The sequence below is a fragment of the Sminthopsis crassicaudata genome, chromosome X (assembly GCF_048593235.1).
Source record: "Sminthopsis crassicaudata isolate SCR6 chromosome X, ASM4859323v1, whole genome shotgun sequence".
Lineage (NCBI taxonomy): Eukaryota > Metazoa > Chordata > Mammalia > Dasyuromorphia > Dasyuridae > Sminthopsis > Sminthopsis crassicaudata.
Genome location: NC_133623.1, coordinates 70,817,940 through 70,839,889, shown reverse-complemented (window position 1 = coordinate 70,839,889; position 21,950 = coordinate 70,817,940). Strand labels below are relative to the sequence as shown.

General features: G+C 40.8%; 1 protein-coding gene across 4 annotated transcripts in view; it reads right to left on the bottom strand.

Annotated features, from left to right (window-relative positions):
• The window catches only part of DNAAF6 (dynein axonemal assembly factor 6), an 83,026-nt gene that overhangs the window by 44,912 nt on the left and 16,164 nt on the right, over positions 1-21,950 (bottom strand). Inside the window, exons 4-6 of one of the 4 annotated variants that reach the window (XM_074278185.1) lie at positions 18,128-18,233; positions 10,763-10,859; positions 242-2,016 (exon numbers count right to left, since the gene is read on the bottom strand). In XM_074278185.1, coding sequence (XP_074134286.1) covers positions 1,918-2,016; positions 10,763-10,859; positions 18,128-18,233 — 302 coding nt within the window. In that variant the 3' untranslated portion in view covers positions 242-1,917. Of the gene's footprint in view, positions 1-241; positions 2,017-3,113; positions 3,324-9,517; positions 10,093-10,762; positions 10,860-18,127; positions 18,234-21,950 lie in introns of those variants that run through there. The other 3 variants (XM_074278184.1, XM_074278182.1, XM_074278183.1) reach the window with 3 other exon arrangements.

The window sequence follows — 21,950 nt, the reverse complement described above, 5'->3', positions numbered from 1 at the left end:
TATTCTATTGGAAGTGGAGATCTTCAACAATGAGATGAACCAAATCAGTTCCAATTGATGAGCTACACCCAGAGAAGGAACACTGGGAAATGAATGTGGAGAACTTGCATTCTTGTTTTTCTTCCCAGGTTATTTTTACCTTCTGAATCCAATTTTTCTTGTGCAACAAGAGAACTGTATGGATGTGTATACATATATTGTATTGAAGATATACTTTAACATGTTTGACATATATAAGACTGCCTGCCTATCTAGGGGAGGGGGTGGAGGGAGGGAAGGGAAAAGTCAGAAGAGAAGTAACTGCAAGGGACAATGTTGAAAAATTACCTAGGCATCTGTTCTGTCAATAAAAGGCTATAATAAAAAAGAGAGAATACCTGTATTCTCTGACCAAAAAAAACCCCTCCCTTACTCAGGGAGCATTTTGTCATCTCTCCATCTCTAGAGACAAACAAGGAGCTATAGAATTGGGAAACTAAGGCTTTCTGTTTCTAAGGAACTTTCCTTAGGAAGTCTCTTAAAAAAACAGAGACAAATTTGGCTTGAAAGATCTCAAAACTAAACAGCTTAAATTAAAACAACATGGCAGGATGCTGCTTAAATTTGCTAGAAGGAAATCAAACTCCCTCCTTCCTGCTCCCCTAGGGACATGGGGGCCCCCCTCTGCATCTCTATGCAGTCCTTATCAGGAGGCTTCTGAATCCCTTCCAGAGCAAGATCTTCTCTCTTTGACTCTCTCTCACCTGGGACTCCCAGCCTTTTTTCTCCTCCTCAGGATACTGATTTTATCTTCTGGCCCCTGGGAGAAGCAGCAGACCCTGAGGGAGAGACACTCAGAGCAGAGGTGCCTCTTTCAATGTCAAATCTCTCCCAGACTGAGGAGAAACCTGGCCATTGCTCTGGGGACCCCACCCAGCTTTTTGAGGGGTCCAAGGCCAATGCTCTCCTTGGTCTGTCCTGGGGAGATGTTAATGTGAAACAATTAATGTTAAATAATCTGCCCCAGAAAAACAGAGGAAGCTGCAGAAGGCAGATTTGGTCCTTCAAATTTCTCCCTTGAAAATGGCTTTAAGGACACGAAATCAGGCTGCAGCCGAGGAGAGAGGTGGCAGAATGAAAGCGAGATTTGGAGAAAAGTCCCTACTCTTGGCTGATATTTCTGGGAACCATGGAGGTCCATGCTGTAAGCTCCCCAGTCCTTGTCCTGAGTTCGAGCAGGAGGAGCACTGACTACAGGGCACAAGCTGCCTCCCCAATGCCCTGCCCTCCAGTAGGGGCTTGGTCAAGCTTCCCCTTGCTCCCACACGACATTGACATTGGGACCCTGGCTATCCCCAGATGTGGCCGGTAATACCACTGAATTTCTCTTAGCTATGGGAGGGGCTTCTCCTTCACTCTGCTCTGGCACTCTGGTCTCACCTTCCCCTCCCCCCATAGAGTGGGGATTGCAGGGGAACTTAAGAGCTGCCTTGAAACCTCTCCTTTGCCTCCACAGTTTGGTGACCTGTCATTTAATTGCTTGTTTATTATTCCCTTCTATCCTGCTCCTTTATTGGGGTGTGATTTAATGGTGAAATTGGGCACCTAATTTTCTCTTCTCAGACCTCCAGATGGCCTTTTTCTACTGCTCCCAAAGCTCTCCCATATTTCCTCTGAATTCTGGGAGAAGATAGATTTCTCTGCTCCAGCCTCGGTCAGGACTGAGAGATTTCTTAGGCACAAAAGCACAAAGGAGATTTGGAGCTGCTTAACCGCAGTCTTATTTTTGTCTGCAGTCCTGACAGGCAGGGCCACACCCTGGGCCATCCCAGACCAATCGTCCATTTCTTAAGGGAACCAAAAATGATGCGAGCCTAGTGGTAGAGAATTGGGGTGTGAGGATCCCCTCTGGTTGGCACAGGTCCAATGTGAAAGAATTCACAAACCCAAAATCTGAACGTGGCAAGGAAAGGGATTCTTATTGGTACTTCTCAGTGCCAGCTTCGCTAAGAACACAGACTCTTCAATGGCAAGGTCCTGTCAGAGAAATAACAAAGGTTATCACTGAGAAGAGGGTATTTTCACAGCAGGCAAGAGTCCTGGCAGGCAGCTGTGCCAGGAAGAGAGCTACATGGGTAAAGCATAATCCTGCTTTGGACTCCTGCAGGGATTTGAAGCTCAAAATTGTCTTTGAAGTCTGAGGCTGGGGCTTCTATTCAATGCCCCCAGGCCTAGATTTCCAGTTGAAAGGAGAATACTTATCTTGGAGTTTCAAGCCACTCAATAGGAATAACAGGCCCAGATCTTCAACTGAATGAGACCACTTAAGTTCAAGCTCCTGGGAGGGGTCCTGGGCTAATCTTCAACTCAATAGAGGGTGTAGCCACTCAATAGAGGGTGTAGCCAGTTCCTGCCAAGATTTCCAACCCAATGAAACCACTTAACTGCCCTGAAGGGTGGTCTCTGTCAGAGGAGAGTTTGTGTTCACCCCCAAAAGTCAAGGGGGACACAATTTACATCAAAACTAAGACCTGTTAAAGACCTTAGCTTAACAAGGCCAAGGTCTTCTACTGCACCCAGGGCCATCTCCAGTCTTCCTGACCTATATCTTGCCACTGAACCAGATGGCTTAGGAGGAGAAAGTGGGGCTGGTGACTTGGCATAGCCCTCCCTGATATCATGGTCTTCTTTGAGAATTAATAACAAAAAACAAGAAGATAAACATGTTCAGTGGCTAAAACTTAATTCAGATTCTGTGAACAGCATTCACCTGATCTAGCAGCTTAGAAATTGTCGGGGGGGGGGGGGAAGGAAAAATTTAGCCCAAAGGACCTTCTTCTTTATGATTACTACCTCTTTTCTAGATGTGCTTACACATTTTTTAAATAATCCATTAGATAAGTTTGACAGGGATCAGATTCAACTCATTGACTTATAGATCGCAAACTCTATTATCTTCCCTATTTTAAAAGCAAGACAGACTTCTGCAGTCCTGCAGGAGCTCAGCCATTCTCCAGAATCTCTTAGCTATAATTGGCTGTGGCCCAGGAATTATATCTCTTAGTTCTTTCAGCACTGAAGACATAATTCATCTGGACCAGAGAAATCAAGTTTCATCCAGGGCAACCAGATGTTCTCTTACTAACTCTTTATTTCAGTTGCATGTGAGTTCCCCATCCCCATTGGTCTGTTATCTCCAGTCCAAAGGTCACTCTCCTAAATAGAACAAAATCAGAGTTGAACAGCTGGGCCTTCTCTCTGCTATCAGTCATCACAGTCCCATCCACTCTCAGCAGGAATAGGTCCAATCCCCTCTTTAATCTTCCTTGTTTTTCCCAATAAAGCTTTAAAAAAAGCAAATAAAATCTTGTGTTGCTTAAAACTTCTTGCCAGCTTATTTTTAGTTTTATCACTCTTGACCCTATTTTTTAAAAATTTCAGGTCCAAATTCTCTCCTTCCCTCTACCCATTCTCCCAACCATTAATGAGGGAATTATATATAGAATATAATGAAATGTTATGTATTATAGAATACAGAATCTTTATATTATATATTTATGTTCTATTATATATTTATGTTATAGTATATAAATATATTTATAGTCTATAAATTATATATAAATATACATTTATATTATATAAATAATAATAGAATATAGAATAATATAATATAGAAACATATATATGTATATATATACATATATATGTGTGTATATATATACATATATATGTATATATATATATATATATGTATATATATATATATATATAAATTGCATATAGAAAACATAGAAATAGAATTCTATATAGAATATATGGAAAAATAGAAATATAACACCTGGAACACAAGGTTTTGCAAGGATGAATGGTAAAAATCATTTTACATATGTTTTGAAAATAAAAAGCTTTAATAAAAAATAAAAAGTTTTTAAAAAAGAAATATAATATTCATTATACATATAAATCTTGACTCTGTTCTTAAAGGACTATACCAGCCTCAGGCACTTACTAGTTGGATGACCCTGGGCAAATCACTTCCTAGCTGTCTGCCTCAGTTCCCCATAAATGTAAGATACAAATAATAACAACATCTACCTTACAAGACTGTTGTGAGAATCAAATGAAACGATATTTATAAATCGCTTGGCACGGTGCCTGGCATATAGAATGCTTGTTTCCTCCCCTCTTCTCCCCTTTTGGACTTATCCTGTTACTTATCCTTGATTCCATCTTCTCTATGTATCTTTTAAAAATCTAAGTTGGTTTTTCCCAGCTGCCTCTTCAGACAAGTCCAGTGTTTCCTCCTCATCAGAACTGTTTCCCTTTGGGGCTTCAGAATTTTGTTCTCAAGAGAACCCCATTTCCTTGTAAAATTCTGGTCCATAGGATCCTACCTCTCCTTCCTCTGAACTTTTAAAAATCTGTTCTTTGCCAAACCGAGGCACATGCCAAATTAAACAAACATTTAGTTTTACTAAGAACTCGAAGAGATCATGGTCACATCCCCCAAGATGGGGAAAGGGGGAGGACAGGAGGCCAGCATTTTCATTCTATCAGCCAGCTCTTCCTGACTGATGAGAAACAGATGTATCTTGGAATTTCTCCTTGTGAGTTCCTCCATCTTGTGAAGGATGAAATTATTAATAAAGCAAGTCAAAAAAAAAAAAGTCTTAGCTGCTGTGTTTTGGCAGAGAGAGAGAAAACGCTCCAATGGATGTGGGGATAATTGAAGCGCTGTGTCTCAGCTCTGTCATGCTCTGCCTCTAGGATCTTTCTAAATTCCCCAGCTTATTACTGGCTTCTGCCAGGGGCTTCCTTATATACTCTGATGGCAAAATCATTTCTGTTTCTCCCTCCGTAGATCTCCACCTACATGCTTCTCCCTCTAGCTCCTCAATTTCCTCACAAGACTATTTCTTTTTAATATCCAATCTTGTATCACTCCCTCTTTTTTTTTTTAATTTTTTATTATATATATATTTTTATAATATTATCCCTTGTATTCATTCTTCCAAATTATCCCCCCTTCCCTCTATTCCCTCCCCCCGATGACAGGCAATCCCATACATTTTACATGGTATCACTCCCTCTTTGACCAATCCTGTTTTTAAAAATAAATCATATGCACCCAGAGCCATGTTCCAATCATATTTCCTTTCTGTCGAACCGCAGATACCTACCTATCTTGTAAAATCTGTCTCTTTGCATCGGGAACTCTCGTCCCTTTTGCTTATTGCTTAAATTGCACTTTGTATATAGATTTTGAAGCTATAGGTTTTATTACTGTCCCCTTTCTTAGCTTTTTACTCCAGGGAACTTCTAGGTATCTCAACTGCCACCAACCTGGGCCAGGCTCTCGTGATTCGTACCTGGGACTAATTTCTGTTGCTTTGTCTCCCTGCCTCTACTCAGCTGCCAAAGGGATCTTCCTAAAGCACAGCTCTGACTGTGTTGCCCACCTTCACTCAATAAAGCCCAATGGTTCCCGTGCCCCTTCAAGATCAGATATAAAATACTCTGTTTGGCCTTTAAATTTAAATTTAAAAACTTTCACAACCTGGCCTCCTCCTGCCTTCTTACACTTTACTATCCTTCATTAATTCTATGAGCCAATTCTATGTTCCTTTGATCTTCCTAGGGAAAAAAAAAAAGCATTTCTAATAGTTAGCCTTTTATAGTAATGGCATACGATGTCATTCTGTTTTAATGACCTCAATTAACTATACCCAAGATTGCTTCTGAATGAATGATTTAGCAAGCTGATTTCTTAAAGGGGGTCATACTGTTTTAAAGCAATAGGTTAAAAACAGTTAAGCCATTTAACTTTTACTTTGATATCTTTGAAGATACATTAGGGGAAAAGAAAGGGCGGTTCAAGGAGCAGGCGCTAAGAGTGACAGGAAGGGTATCAAAGGTATAAGCGCAAGGGTTATCCTTGACTTATCCCATGAAAATGAAACAACAGAGAAGAGAATAATTGATGATACTGGGGGAGATCTGAAGTGTGCAATTCAGGAGAAGGAGCTTGCAATAGCTGCTGAATCAAACCCACGAATCCCTCCCACCATCTGCCTCTTTCACTCCTCTTCACTTGTTGCTGAGTGTTGATGCTAAACAAAGCTAGAGCAAGTCAATACAACTGAGCTGATTGGGTCTCCTATGAATTTATGTTTTCTAATTTCAACTGGGCCCTTACTACAGTGAGGAAATCCTTTTTAAACTCCCCTAATTGATGCCGTATCATACTCTCCTCCTCGGCAACGGTTCCAAACTTCAAGCATTCCCCAGGTCCCTCTTCTCAGCTAAAGATCAACCTAAAATTTTACTGAGAAAAATAGTCATTCATTCTTCAAGAGCTGCTGCTTCTCTCCTTTTCCACATCTTACAATCCATTGATTTTGATGAAGAGGCAGACCATTCTCCTCTTCAAGGACAATCCCTCTACAAGTACCTATGATCTTATCCCTTCCTGTCTTCTTCAGCAGATTTCCCCCACAATCATCATCCCCCTCTATCTTTAATCTCTTCCTGTTTACTGGCTCTTTCCCTGTTGCTTATACATACTCCCCAGTGTCATCATCCTTTTTAAAAAAAACCCTCACTAGACCCCACCGTGTCTTTCTTCCCTTTCTCAGCCAAACTTCTAGGAAAAGCTGTCTACATGCCCCTTTTCCAACTTTACTTTTCTTGTTCACTTCTTTATTAATTTATTTTTATTTTTTTTATTATAGTTTTTATTCACCAGATATATGCATGGGTAACTTTACAGCACTGGCAATTGCCAAACCTTTTGTTCCAACTTTTCCCCTCCTTCCCCCCCACCCCCAGGATGGCAGGTTGACCAACACATGTTAAATATGTTAAAGTATAAATTAAATTCTTGTTCACTTCTTAATCTTTTACAATTTTATTTCCGACAATATAGCTAAAAATCAGACATCAAAGGGAAGCATTTAAATTGAGGCTCAATAATTCTGGAAAGCAATATGGAGTATGTCCCAAAGTTACTAATCCATTCACACCTTTTGACCCAGCAATATCACTACTAGACCTATAACCCAAAGAGATCAAAGAAAAAGGAATAGGACCCATGTGGACAAAAATGTTTAAAGCAGCCCTTTTTGTTATAGCAAAGAGCAGAAAACTAAAGGATACTTTTTACACACAAATAATCTCAGGAAGAAGGCACTAGCATTAAGGGAGATCAAGAAAGGCTTCCTATAGGTGGGATTTTAGTTGAGACTTGAAGGAAGCAAAGGGAACCAGGAGGGGAAGGTGAGGAAGGAGAGAATTCTAGGCAAGGGAGACAAATTAATAGTTAGGAAGTATAGAGTCTTCTGCAAGAGACAGCAAAAAAAGGTCAGTAGCACTTTGTGGTGGCCAGAAACTGGAAACTACGTGGATGCCCATCCATTGGAGATTGGCTAAATAAATTGTGGTATATGAATAGTATGGAATATTAGTGTTCTGCAAGAAATGACCAATAGGAGGATTTCAGAGAGGCCTAGAGAGACTTACAGGAACTGATGCTGAGTGAAATAAACAGGACCAGGAGATCATTATATACTTCAACAACAATACTCTATGATGATCAATTGTGATGGATGTGGCCCTCTCCAACAATGAGATGAACCAAATCAGCTCCAATAGAGCAGTAATGAACTGAACCAGCTCCACCCAGCGAAAGAACTCTGGGAGATGACTATGAACCACTACATAGAATTCCCAATCCCTCTAATTTTGTCCGCCTGCATTTCAGATTTCCTTCACAGGCTAATTGTACACTGTTTCAAAGTCCGATTCTTTTTGTACAGCAAAATAACTGTTTGGTCATGTATACATATATTGGATTTAATTTATACTCTAACATATTTAACATGTATTGGTCGACCTGCCATCTGGGGGGCTGGGGGGGAAGGAGAGGAAAAATTAGAAAAAAAGTTTTGGCAATTGTCAACGTTGTAAAATTACCCATGCAAATATCTGGTAAATAAAAACTATTATTATTATTTTTTTTTAATGTCAGTAGCACTAGGTCAGAGAAGTACATGATGGGGGCAAGGTGTAAAAAAAGATTGGAAAGGCAGAAAGAGACCAGGCTGTGATGGCCTTTGAATGCCAAATGGAAGCTTACATAGTTAATCTTGAAGGGGAGAGCGAGCCACTGGACTTTACTGAGTAGGTTAAGTGACACGGTCAGATTTGTGCTTTAGGAAGCTCACTTTGGCAGCTGAGTGGAGAGAGACTGGAGGGAAGAAAATTCTTAACCAGCAGGCTATTGCATCAGTCCCAGGCATGAGGTTATAGAAGCTAGCTGCTGCATGATGGTAATGTCAAAGGACAGAAGTGAGGAGTATATGAAAGATGTTGCAAGAGTAAAATCTAAAGGGTTTGGGGGCAGCTAGATGGTATAGTAGATAGAGCACTAGCCCTGAAGTCAGGAGGACCTGAGTTCAAATCTGGCCTCAGATACTTAACACGTCCTGGCTGTGTGACCCTGGGCAAGTCACTTAACCCCAACTGCCTCAGCAAAAAAAGAAGAAAAAAAGAATCTATAGGGTTTGGCAATAGTTTATATCGGGGTGTGGTGTGTGAGAGAGGATGAACCAAAGATGACACATGAGAGTGACTGGGAGGATGGTGGTATCCATGAAAGCAATAGGAAAATTAAGTAGAGAGAATGGTTTGGGAAGAACGATAATGAATTTAGTTTAAGATATGTTGAGTTTGAAATGTTTATAGGACACCCAGGTGGAGATGTCCAGGAGAAAGTTGAAAATGTGAGACTGGAAAGCAGGAGACTAATTAGCGCTAGAAAAAGAGATTTGAGAATCATCTGCATAAAGATAATAATTGAATCCATGGGAACTGAGGAGATCACTAAGAGAAATCGTATCGAGAGGGAGAAAAGGAGTCAGGACAGAGTCTTGGGAGACATGTACAAGTAGTGGTCATGATCTAGAAGAAAACTATGACCTTCATATGTATATGGCTGAGGAGCTGTCCAGGAGAAAGTTATGGGAAATGGGGAAATTGAGCAACAGGGCAAGATCTACAGTAGGATTACGGTACAAGGGACGTGAGGGAAGAGGATAGTGTAGAGGTGAACTAGTTCCCCAAGGAATCAAGATGGGGAAGTGGGGAGAAGGTAGAAGTACAGGGGTGACTTGATATCTTATTGGTTTGAGTACTCAAGTCAAAGCTGAAGGCCTTTTCCTTTTTGTTTTGAAGACCTTTGGAGAATTCTGGTGTTCTCCAAGGGAAATCTTGGTTAGAAGCAAAATCACTAAATCCTGATGCTCTTAGTGAAATTCTGCGTGGAAAATGCACCATAGAGTATGACTTGACCTGACCTAAAGCCAGAGTTCTGACTCTGGTGGATAGGAGACATAAGGAAAGAGCTATGCAAATTATATAGGACTTTATAAAGATACAAAGGGATAGAAAGGAAAATGGGCATGGACTTCCTGCCTGATCCACCATGTTAGTCCCACATGTCAAAATTTGTAAAAAAAAAAAAAAAAAAAGGGGGGGGGGCGTTTCTTGATTCTAAATATTCTCCAAGCTCCACCTCAACTCTGCACATGGAGGCTACGGGCAAGATGAAGCCCTCCAACTTGTTATGGTGGCCCTTCAAAGAAGTGAATGCGACGAATCTTAAATCATCCTGTCTATATAAACTGAGAGATCTCACATAAAAAAATAAAAAAAACCACCATGAAATGTTTTATAAATGAAAAGAAATACACAAAGAAATGATAAGACAGTCTCCAAAAGACAATCATCGATCCAGGCTGCCTGTAATCTAGCAGAAGCCATGAGTCAATCAGATAGCATCAGGGAAAAGCCCAATGAATAAAAATTGAGTCCAATGTTATCATCTGTCTTAACGGGACAGGAGCCGTTCATGGAAATGTAGACATCTAGATGGATACGTGTAAATCTTGGATGTATACATTCTGTCATCCACATAGGTGCATGTTTGGCAGAGTGGAAAGAGGACCGAATCCTTTCAACCCAATCAGAAGTTACGGGTTTGAGTCCCGGCTCCAAGATTTCACATTTCGATGGCTCTAGACATGTCCCTTTCTCTCTGAGTCTCAGTTGCCTTATCTTTAAAAAACAGGAATAATCACATTTATACTCTTTACCTCCTGGGGGGGAGCTGAGAAGAAAGTACTTTGTAAGCCTTAAACCTCTATAGAAATATGACTTATTATAATCACTTAGGCTATTTCCCCCATAGACTTGTAGTCTACGTGATAGAGAACTCACCTCAAAATCAGCAAGAAGAACTGTGCTCAAGTTCTCCTTCTGACTAACACTGGGTGTGTGACTCTGGGTCAGTCACAATCTCCGGAACCCAGGCAATTTTCTTTTTTTTTTCCCCCCTGAGGTTGGGGTTAAGTGACTTGCCCAGGGACACACAGCTAGGAAGTGCTAAGTGTCTGAGACCAAATTTGAACTCGGGTCCTCCTGACTTCAGGGCTGGTGCTCTATCCACTGCGCCACCTAGCTGCCCCCCAGGCAATTTTCTAACATCATAAATTTCAGGGTTGGCTCTACTCCATGTAGGCAAAGGGACTTTCCACACCAGGAGTACCCTATACCAATGGATTCACACAGCTGGTCGAAAAGGGGAAAACATTTATCAACCCTTCTTGATAGGGATTCTTATTTTTAAAAATAAATTTTCAACTATTTCTCTTGTGGGATATAAACAAGAGACAATGAGCCATTAGATTTCTTTTGGGCGTGTATCTGAAATCAGGATCTAACTCACCAAGAGATCCTCACAGCAGGCTGTAGAAGGGTCCTTTCTGGTCATGCCCAAGAATACATCCTCAGCTCCCACCTGCTGTTTGAATATAATGTCATATCTGGAAGAAACGAAACAAATGAGAATTGGGATCAACAGAATAACAGCTCTCAGGCCAGCAGAGAAAACCAAGACTGAGCCTGTTCAGGGAAAAAACATATAATCAAAACTATCTGGAGAAAGTACCAGGAGAAAACTAGAGAACAATGTTGCCCAAATTAGTAACAAATAGCAAGTGCTGAGAAGAAAAAAAGTGTTTGATTCAGGGCTTTGGTAGATAAAACACTACTTCCAAAGACCTGAGTTCAAATCCCACTTCAAATAATTACTAGCTATGTGACTAGCTACAAGCCATTTCACTTCTGCATCAATTTCTTCCTCTGTAAAATGAAGGGGTTACATGACAAATATGGAAATATATTTAAAATGATTGTACATCTATAGTTTGTATCAGATTGCTTGCTATTTTGGGGAGGGGGGAGGTAAGAAAGGGAAAGGAAAAATTTAGAACTCAAAATCTTACAAAAATGAATGTTGGGTGTAGCTAGGTAGCATGGCGGATAGAGCACCAGCCCTGAAGTCAGGAAGACCTGAGTTCATATCTGGCCTCAGACACTTAACACTTCCTAGTTGTGTGTCCCTGGGCAAGTCACTTAACTCCAATTGCCTCAGCCAAAAAAAAAATTAATTTTGAAAATTATCTTTACATATATTTTGGAAAAAATACTGTTGAGAAAAAAGTAAAATAAAATAAAGGAGTTTGGCTTGTTGGGCCAACCAGACTCCTAGGCAAGCGGGGCATGAAAATACCAACTCTGAACTCACAACAACCCAGAAACTCAATCCCCCTTGCCATTGCCATCCAGAAAATAGCAGCTGTCAAAATATTTTGCAAACAGTGCTGACTGTCTGCTGGATGATCTGTTGACCAGTAATGACCAAGTTCCTGGAATAGACCACCCCTCAAACCTACCTGTAAGCCATAAAATCTGCAAATATAATCTGTTGGTCAGTTATTGACCACTCATAAGTCAAAATCAGAATCTGTCTGTTAATAAATGTAAAAGTCATCTGGCCTTGGAATGTTATGGCCTAGAAAATATCTGTCGCACTGACCAGTTATTAAACCCTGACTTGTTATGGCCTAGAAAATATCCATCATACCAATCGGTTACTAAACCCTGATTTGTTATTGCTTAGAAAATATTTGTCACACTGACTAGTTACTAAACCCTGACTTGTTATTGCCTAGAAAATATCTGTCACACTGACCGGTTACTAAACCCTGACTTGTTATTGCCTAGAAAATATTTGTCACACTGACTAGTTACTAAACCCTGATTTGTTATTGCTTAGAAAATATCCATCACACCAATCGGTTACTAAACTCTGACTTGTTATTGCCTAGAAAATATCCATCACACCGATCGGTTGCTAAACTCTGACTTGTTATTGCCTAGAAAATATCCATCACACCAATCGGTTACTAAACTCTGACTTGTTATTGCCTAGAAAATATCTGTCACACTGAACAGTTACTAAACCCTGACTTGTTATGGCCTAGAAAATATTTGTCACACTGACTAGTTACTAAACCCTGATTTGTTATTGCTTAGAAAATATCCATCACACCAATCGGTTACTAAACTCTGACTTGTTATTGCCTAGAAAATATCCATCACACCGATTGGTTGCTAAACTCTGACTTGTTATTGCCTAGAAAATATCCATCACACCAATCGGTTACTAAACTCTGACTTGTTATGGCCTAGAAAATATCTGTCACACTGAACGGTTACTAAACTCTGACTTGTTATGGCCTAGAAAATATTTGTCACACTGACTAGTTACTAAACCCTGACTTGTTATTGCCTGTGTTTGAAAAATACTTGTCAAAATGTGTGATAGCTGCAAGATAAGAAAGTAGGCTAACCATATTTTGGGGGCTCCTGTTATCTCCCGCTTTCACAACCTAGTTAGAATTCCTATAAAAGCAACCTTTACATCTTGTTCAGGGCCATTTGATCTGGGTAGCTAGCCCCTGTGGCTGCCGGCTACCGAGATCTCCACTTCAGTTATATCGGTCTCTACTCACGTCTGTTTATTCTCAGCACGACAGGCTGAAAGGCATCTAAGAAACCTTCCAGCTCTTGCTCCATGATCCTGGGACCCTATAGGGAATAATGGACCTCTAACTAGATCATTTTGGTTTACCATTGGAAGTTGCGCCATGTCAGTTTAGAGACCTAGCCTGTAGTGTTCGCTTTGATTTTTAATTGGAGGTTGGGAACCGCATAGCCGGGCAGGGAACTGTTTGGGTCAGGGGCAGGCTGGGTGAGGAGGCTTTGTCCCAAAGCCCATTGGATGTTTTTATTTCCTCCCTCTTCAAGCTGTGTGTGAATGTGGCAAAACTGAAAAATATGGATTTGATGTTCTAGAAATTATTGGACTACCGCTAATGCTGTTTGGCTATGAGAAAAGCCTGGGAAGATTGAAATCAGTGCCATTGCAAGTTATTTGATCTTTTTTATTCCCATATATCAAAATACTATTTAGAAATGTAAAAGATTTTTAACTTAGATAATCAACTTGGCAAACAGATGGCATTTCCTGTGCTCAAATGGATCTCAAATTAGCATGCTTGTTTTTAGTCATTTCAAATTGGAAAAGCCATAATAGTACTAAAGCAGCTTTACCAGTGGGCCATTTTTATTGAAGATGTCAGTCACCCTGTGTAAATAGCATCAGAGTTCATTATCTTGCTATGGCTTAAACAAGATAACATATATAAAAGCGCTTTGCAAACCATGAAAAGTTATGTAAATGTCATCGATTATTATTATTATTGCTTCAGGGCCAAAGAGGGAATGGAATTCAGACCACATGGATATATCACTCCTGCCTCTCCATTCTTCTCATTGGGAAAAGAATTAGAAAACAAAGGATCCGAGGTTCATAGATTTAGCGTTGGCAGGGACTTCTAGCACAATGCTTTCATTTTATAAATGAAGAAATTGAAGGAGAGAGAGGTTAAGCTCCTGGCCTAGGCCTGGCCTAGGTTCATACAGCTTCTAAGTGTCTGAGGCAGGATCTGAACCCAGGTATGCTGACAAGGCAAAGAGAAGGTTCCCTAGAGAGCCTAGGGAGATCCTTTCCCAGACTACAAGGCGTCCACTTTATCCTTCAACTCAAAGAGATATTTATAGTGATGGAGCTAATGATTACATCCTAGTAACCTTGACACTGAGGATTCATCCATACCAATCAATGGATCAATCAGTAAGAATTTGTGAAGTTCATTATGTATCAGACACTTATATTGGTTATTGGTGAAACAAAGACAAAAAACAAATAAATTGGGGCAGCTAGGTGGTACAGTGGATAGAACACCATCCCTGAAGTCAAGAGGACCTGAGTTCAAATCTGGTCTCAGACATTTAACATTTCCTAGCTGTTTGACCCTGGGTAAGTCACTTAACCCCAATTGCCTCAGGGGAAAAAAAAAACAAATAAGTCTGTGTCCTCAGAGAGCATAAAGAGATACCATAGATGGAAATGGGTACATAGGAGACACGTACAGAGTTGATCAAGTAGAAGGTACTAGCAAGTAGGGAGAAGCAGCAGGGGTCATAATCAGGAGGAGGCACTTGAACTGAGTTTTAGAAGAATTCAGAGATTCTAAGAGGCCGGAGGGAGACAATTACAGAAATGGGGGACAACCGTGGGAGATGGAGAATCACATGTTAAGAAGGGCACATGGGCCCGTCTGGTTGGGTCAAAGAGTATGTGGAGGGGAGTGATGTGTTGGTCCTGTAATCATTATACCACATTGTCCCTTCTTCTAGTCTAATAATATAATAATAACTAATAAATTAAGACAGGAAAGAAAGAAGGCAGAGAAAAGAGGTTGGGAAGAGGAGCATGAAATGCCAAACAGAAGAGTCCACGTGAAAGATGATGGGAACTTGAACTGACTAGAGGGAATCCACTGGTTACATTAAGTCTCCACACTATCCAGGGGAACTTCAGCCTGGTGTAGGACTCCCCATCATTTCTGATCCTTTCATCTGTTCCCTTGTACCATAGCTTTCCCCTATTTATGGCATCCTGGTCCTTATTTCATCCACTTGGAGACAGTTAATCTCTCATTCTCTCCATTTCTATGCCCTCCTCCCATGTCTAAGGCTGCAAAAATGGCCCTCTCTTTTTAGGCCTCTTTCCGACATGGTACCACAAAAAAGTGCATGACTGTTGCCACTTCTTTTTCAGTAGTTTGTTAGTCCCGACATGACACTTCTTATTTCAATACGTCAAGGATTCATGATTTCATTGCTATGGGTATTCCTCCTGCTTACTGAGATCACAACTCCTCTATAGCTTGGCAGATGGGAAATGCTTTGGCTGAGAAAAAAAATGTATCACCATGGGGCCAACCTAGTGAGAAGAGTCTCTCCAATTTAGTTAGACTGGTCTTTAAACCATAGAAATACAGCCCATTAACAGACCAGTTTCCAAAGCCTTTGGAGCTTGGGAGGACCTCTCAGAGCTTGTGTTCTGTGGTGGATACACCCTGCTGTGAGATACTCTTTCCTCTCTTGCTTTTGGTGATATTATTCTCCTGTTTTTCCTCTTGACTGATGAGTCTGGACCAGCATCCAACTCCCTAAGTATGAGTGCTTCCCAAGGATCTGTCCTTGGTCCTTGTCTCTTTTATACTCTCTTAGTGATTTCACCATCATTGGTGGGTTTGACCAGAATCTCTATGTACAGGACTTACAGATCCATAGATCCAGTTCCACATCACCAGCTGTCTCTTGGACTTTAGCAGCTAGATGTCCCAAAGGCACCTCAAATTCAACATGTCTAAAACAGAATGCATTCTCTTTCCTCCAAACTTGCTCCTCTATTTCTGTTAAGGTTCCCACCATCCTTAGGGTTAACAACCTTAAGGTCATCACTGACTCTTCATTTTTCCCCTCAGACTTTAAAGCTAATTAATTATCAATTCTTGTTTATTTCACGTCCACTTCTCTCTCTCACTCACATGACTATCATCCTCATTCAGGTCCTCATCAGCCCACAGCCTAGACCATTATAGTAGCCTCCTAACTGGGCTCTCTGGTTCCTCCCTCCAATTCATCCTCCATAGAGCTGTCATAGTGATATGTCTAAAGCACAGGTCAGTCCCCTTCTTACAAAGTTCCCGTTGTTTGTGGATCTTTGTTTAGTTTTTCATGAAAAAGAAAATGTGAATATTTTTTAAAGGAATGGACTACTTATGTAGGAAAAAGACAACCAAAGGGCAGCATATACTCTACTGGTACTGGTCAACAACATCAAGAAATCTAGAAGAAAGTCTCCACAAACCTGGGAGAACTCTTCGTGGAGGATTGATAGAAAGTGGAAGCCATAGACAAGCATCACATAGATTGAGAGAGAATGTTCTACCCTTCTAGAGGGAGTCCTCACATCAGCAAGACCCTAGCTTCATCAGTGTCATATGGCCAACTTACATGAAGTTTGCACTCTGCCCACACTCCCCAGCTACTCCTCAAGAAGTTCTGACTTCTTGAAACCAAGTGTAAAACTTTACATTTATTCTTATTAAATTTAATTTTATTAGATTTAGGTTGACAATCTAGTCTGCAGAGATATTTTTGGATCCTGACTCTGTCATCCAACAAGCTAGCTTTGTATCAACTGTGGATTTGATAAGCATATCATCTTTGCCTTTATCCAAATCACTGACATAATTAGGAAAGAGACAAGGCCGAGCCCAAGGAGCAGGAGCATTTCACGGGTGGCCTCTTTCTAAGCTGAAAGCAAACCATTTGTGACTGTAGAGTTCTTTGGATCTGGTCGTTCAGCCAATTCTGAAGTCCATGATTATGGCCTTGCCCATCCTTCTCCACTGAATTCAGAAACATGAAACCAGAGATTTGGTCAAATACGTGGCTAAAATCTAGGCAAACAATATCTATGCTACTCCCTTGATCTTCCTGTCGATTTCTGTGCTAGTTGTTCCAAGTCTATGATTTCTTTGGTGTAGGGAAACTTCTTCCAACCATGCAGATCAGTAACTCATTTGTGATTTATTACCTTAGAGAGTTTTCTAGGTTACCTGATTTGTCTGGAGTCAGTTAGTTTGTGTCAAAATCAGAATTTGAACCCAGGATTTCTTTATTCCAAAGTTGGTCCTGTAATCATTATACCACATTGTCCCTTCTTCTAATCTAATAATATAATAATAACTAATAAAGTTATCCAAACAGGAAATGATGTTAGTTTTGAGGAAGCCAAGCTGGCTCTTTCTGATCAGTGCTTCCTTTTCTAGAAGTTCATTCCTGGGGTCAGGTAGGTGGCGCAGTGGATAGGGCACCAACCCTGAATTCAGGAGGACCCGAGATAGGGCCCTGGAAGGAGGAGGCATCTTAGATTGTGAGGAAGATCTGCGGTCCACTTCATTAGAGAGGACCGTGGACGCTTTAATAAAGTGCCATTGTCTTTAGAGTTCTGCCTCAGTCTCTTTTAATGTAGGTGGGATAATTTGAATCTCCACAGTAAAACCAAGCAACTTTCTAAAACTCTAGGTTATATGTGAGTTCCCACTCACAGAAAATCACAGGTCCTTGATCTAGGGACAATAGTTCCAAATTACATTTTCAAAATCTTGTGGTATTGAAAGTCATACTAAGCATGAATTTAATCCTGCTTATAAAGTATATGAAATACTGCCTTTGTTCCTAGTGATCTCTAAGAAATAAGTTCATGTAATGATTAATAATTAGCGGGAGAACACAGCCTCCCACCCATTGCAGAACACTGAACAATTAAAAGCAACCCTTTGATACATAAACATGGTATTATAAAACAGTTTGTAGGAATGCTGGCAATTTAAGGGGCTGGTTTGCTCCCACTCTGAATCCCACATAACACAAATAACTGACATTATGGAAAAAATTTATAATGGCATTGCAGCATGGTATAGTGAAAACCCAACGCCACCACTTACTACCAGTGGGATCTTGGGGAAGTTATTCAACAATTTTGGGCCTCAGTTTCTTCATCTACAAAATGAAGGAAAAGGAAGGACATGTAAGGTCCTTTCCAGCTTGAAATCTGTGTTCGGGTGATGCCATTTTTGGTAGATCATTTCTACAGTAAAAGGTCTAATCTTTTCTTATTTGCTCTATCAGCACACTTGCCTCGGATCCCCTGCCTTTCCATCTTGTCAGGGATTGTGCTACGTGCATCTTGTGGGAAAGAGCACCGTCACATCCCTCGCCTACCTCATAGCTGCAGACCCATTTCTGGCTTTGCTTGACTTACTCTGGCTGTTCTCGGGGGTCCCACATGTCATCGAATTCCAAACCTTCTGGCACCTCCTCCGGATCCCAGATGTCCTTTCTATTTTCAGTGTTATTTGGAGGGTTGACTAGGAAGAGAAAAAAGATAAGACGGATGCTACTATCCTTTAAAAAGTGATTGCTGTCCTTTTTCCAGAGTCACTTCTGGACAGCAAGAATCAAGTTATTTCTATTTGTAGCTATCAGCCGAATTGCCTTTTTGTCCGATTTGCCTTTTGTCTAATTCGGTAACAATCCATTTCTACCCAATAACTCACATCAACCATGCAGCCAGTAAGCCCATCTTCTCATACAGTGGCTGATACAGAGTAGGCATTTAATAAATGCTTGTGGCCTGAGTACATTAATCTGATGTGGGCGTTATGACAACGACAGACTGTTTTATCCTATAAACTGCCTCCGGTTGCTTGGGGAAGTAGATAGGGCTCAACGCATTTTAAAGGGCTCTATAAAAGTGAGCCGTTATTAGTATTAATATTAATGATGACAATGATGAGAAACCTGACTAGAGCAGGTAGATTGTCTCTGAGGTTCATTTAGCTATAAAAATCTATGCTTGTATGAGCAGGGTTATGCCATGTGGTTCTCATTTCTAAAGATGAGAGACTGGCCTTAAACCAGAAGAGACGCTAGGCCTCCAATGAGCACAAGCATCATGGCCCCAGGAGAAATGCAGAATTCGGCTTAAAGGGCAGCATCCTGAGCCCCACATCAAGCGCAGGCAGGACACCCTCCTCAGCGCCTACCGTCCTCGGGCATCGGGCACGATAATGACTTTCTGGTTATCAGCTGTGCTTTCATGTGGCCTTTACACATCTAAACCACATGCTCTATGGGTTCTATATCATTAAAGGCCCAGAACTCAAAGCTGATTAGAGGCACATAAATATATTTTTACAGAAGTTTATGTAGTGGATCTTTCTTGACTAAGACAAATAAAGAGACAATTTTTCATTATTCATGTTAATGAGGGAGAGAAATAGCATGAATAATTGAAATCTACAGAAACCCCAAGAGTTTCTCTTAGCCATCATTTTCAATCCCCCAACCAAATCTAAAAATTAGTCAAAGTGATGGATGAACTTCGCCTCTTTACCCTGCCCACAATGTAGAGAGTAATAATGAGCAATGGAATTAGACTGCCTCGTATTTTGAAAGTGTATAAGGCAGGTTGCACAAAAGCGTTCAAAACACAAAGCATCGTATTTTAGTTCAGTACAACTTTAACCTACACAATCCATGGACTTTCTCTTATGACACTTTTTAAAAATAGACACAAAGTCTGGAAGGAAGGAAGGCAAAAGCTACCTAATCCACAAAAAAGACCAGTGGATCTTGAAACAGCCCAAACTTTCTGGCTCCATATCACACCTGTCTCTGTTCAGCCTTCTCGTTATCAATGTGTGCCAGTGTGTACCAACATATGCCTATGGGTGCCAATATTACCAATGTACACCTGTGTGTACCAATGTATGCCAGGGTATATCAATATGTGCCAATGTACACCTATATATACCATGTGCCAAAGCACATCCATGTGTACCAATGTGTGCCAACACACACCTATATATACCAACATACACCTGCGTGTGCCAATGTACATCTGTGTATATCAGTGTGCTCTGACATACACTTATGTATAGCATCGTGTACCAATGTACACCTGTGTGTAGCAATGTATGCCAGTGTATATCAATGTGTGCCAATGCACACCTATATATACCATGTGCCAACATGCACCCATGTGTACCAATGTGTGCCGACACACACATATATACCAATGTGCACCAATGTACACCTGTGTATACCAATGTGTGCCAGTATACGCCAGTGTATATCAATGTGTGCCAATGTATACCTATATATATACCATGTGCCAACATGCACCCATGTGTACCAATGTGTGCTAACACACACCTATATATACCAATGTGCACCAATGTACACCTGTGTGTACCAATGTGTGCCAGTATACGCCAGGGTATATCAATGTGTGCCAATGTATACCTATATATATACCATGTGCCAACATGCACCCATGTGTACCAATGTGTACCAATGCACACCTATATATACCAATGTGTACCAATGTATGCCTGTGTGTACCAATGTGTACCAATGTACTGTCTGTGTGTATCAGTGTGCGCTGACATACACTTATGTATGCCATCGTGTACCAATGTATATCTGTATGTACCACTGATTGGAAAGAGAGCCAAGGACAGTGTGCATGAGCAAGGGCCAACATGTCCCTCCAGTGTGTGGGCTGAGTGCAGTCCGCAGAGGGGTGATCATGGTTTCTATAGCTTCCCTTCCTTCTCCTCTTCATTTTAGGTAAATTTGAGGAAATACTAGTGATGGCTGGGACCAGACCTAGGTGAACATTAGTGGAGAGAGGTCTTAATGAGGAAACTCTCCCCACCAGTGAAGACTGATAACTAATCTGTGACTTATGCTCTTGGTTGCCCAAGGTAACAGGAAATGAAGGGATTTGCCCAGGATCACATGGCCAGTAAATGTCCTGACTCTGAGGCTAGCTTTTTTTTTTCAGTCTTGTCTGACAATTCATGTCGCCATTTGGGGTTTTCTCAGCAAAGATACTGGAGTGATCTGCCATTTCCTTCTCCAGCTCATTTTACAGAGGAGAAAACTGAGGCAAACAGGTCCAGAGTCACACAGGTAATATCTGAGATCAGATTTGAATTCATGAAGATGAATCTTCCAGACCCCATCCCCACATTTTATCCACTGTGCCACCTAGTTGCCAGGCTCATCTTCACTATGACCTTGAGGTCAACATCCCTGTTTTGGCCTCACCCTTTTTCCCTTCACAGACCTAACCTTGGAGCTAACTACTTCAGCTATGCCTGGCCTTCTAACCTGGAAGCTTTTGCCCCCTTGTCCTTCTGCTGCTCAATTCTGAGTCACTCCCATTATCTGCTTTCTTTGTTCCCACTACTACTAAATAATAATAATAATAATCTTACATGTATATAGCACTTACTTTGTGTCAGGCACTGTGCTAAGTGCTTTGCAATTATTATCTCATTTGCTACTCATAATAATCCTGGGATTTAGATGCTATTACTATCCATATTTTACAGAAAAGGAAACTGAGGCAAAAAAAATTTAAGTGCCTTGTCCAGGATCACAGAGCTAATAAATGTCTGAAGCTGGATTTGAACTCAAGGCTTCCTAACTCCAGGCCCAATACTCTAGCCACTGAGCCACCTACTTACAGAAGAAAGGCTGGGTTCTCTCTAAATGTATATTAGCTAATCTTCACTGGAGTACCACTGCTGTGTAATGGCATTTTAATCCCTTCCAGATGGACTCTATCGCAATCATCAGAGAACCTGCTCCAAAATTCTTTTCTTTTTTTTTAAGCTTTTTATTTTCAAAACATATGCCTAATTTTCAACATTTACCCTTGCAAAACCTTGTGTTCTAAATGTTTTCTCCTTTCTTTCCCCTCCCTCCTCCCCTAGATCGCAAGTAATCCAATATATATTAGGCATGTGCAATTCTTCTATACATAATTCCACAAATTTCATGCTGCCCAAGAAAAATCAGATCAAAAAGGAAAAAAATGAGAAAGAAAACAAAATGCAGCAAACAGCCACAAAAAATGTGAAAATACTATATTGTGATCCCCACTCAGTTCCCATAATCCTCTCTCTGGTTGCAGATGGCTCTCTCCATCACAAGACCATTGAAACTGGCCTGAATCAACTCATTATTGAAAAGGGCCACATCTCTCAGAATTCATCATCATCAACAACAAT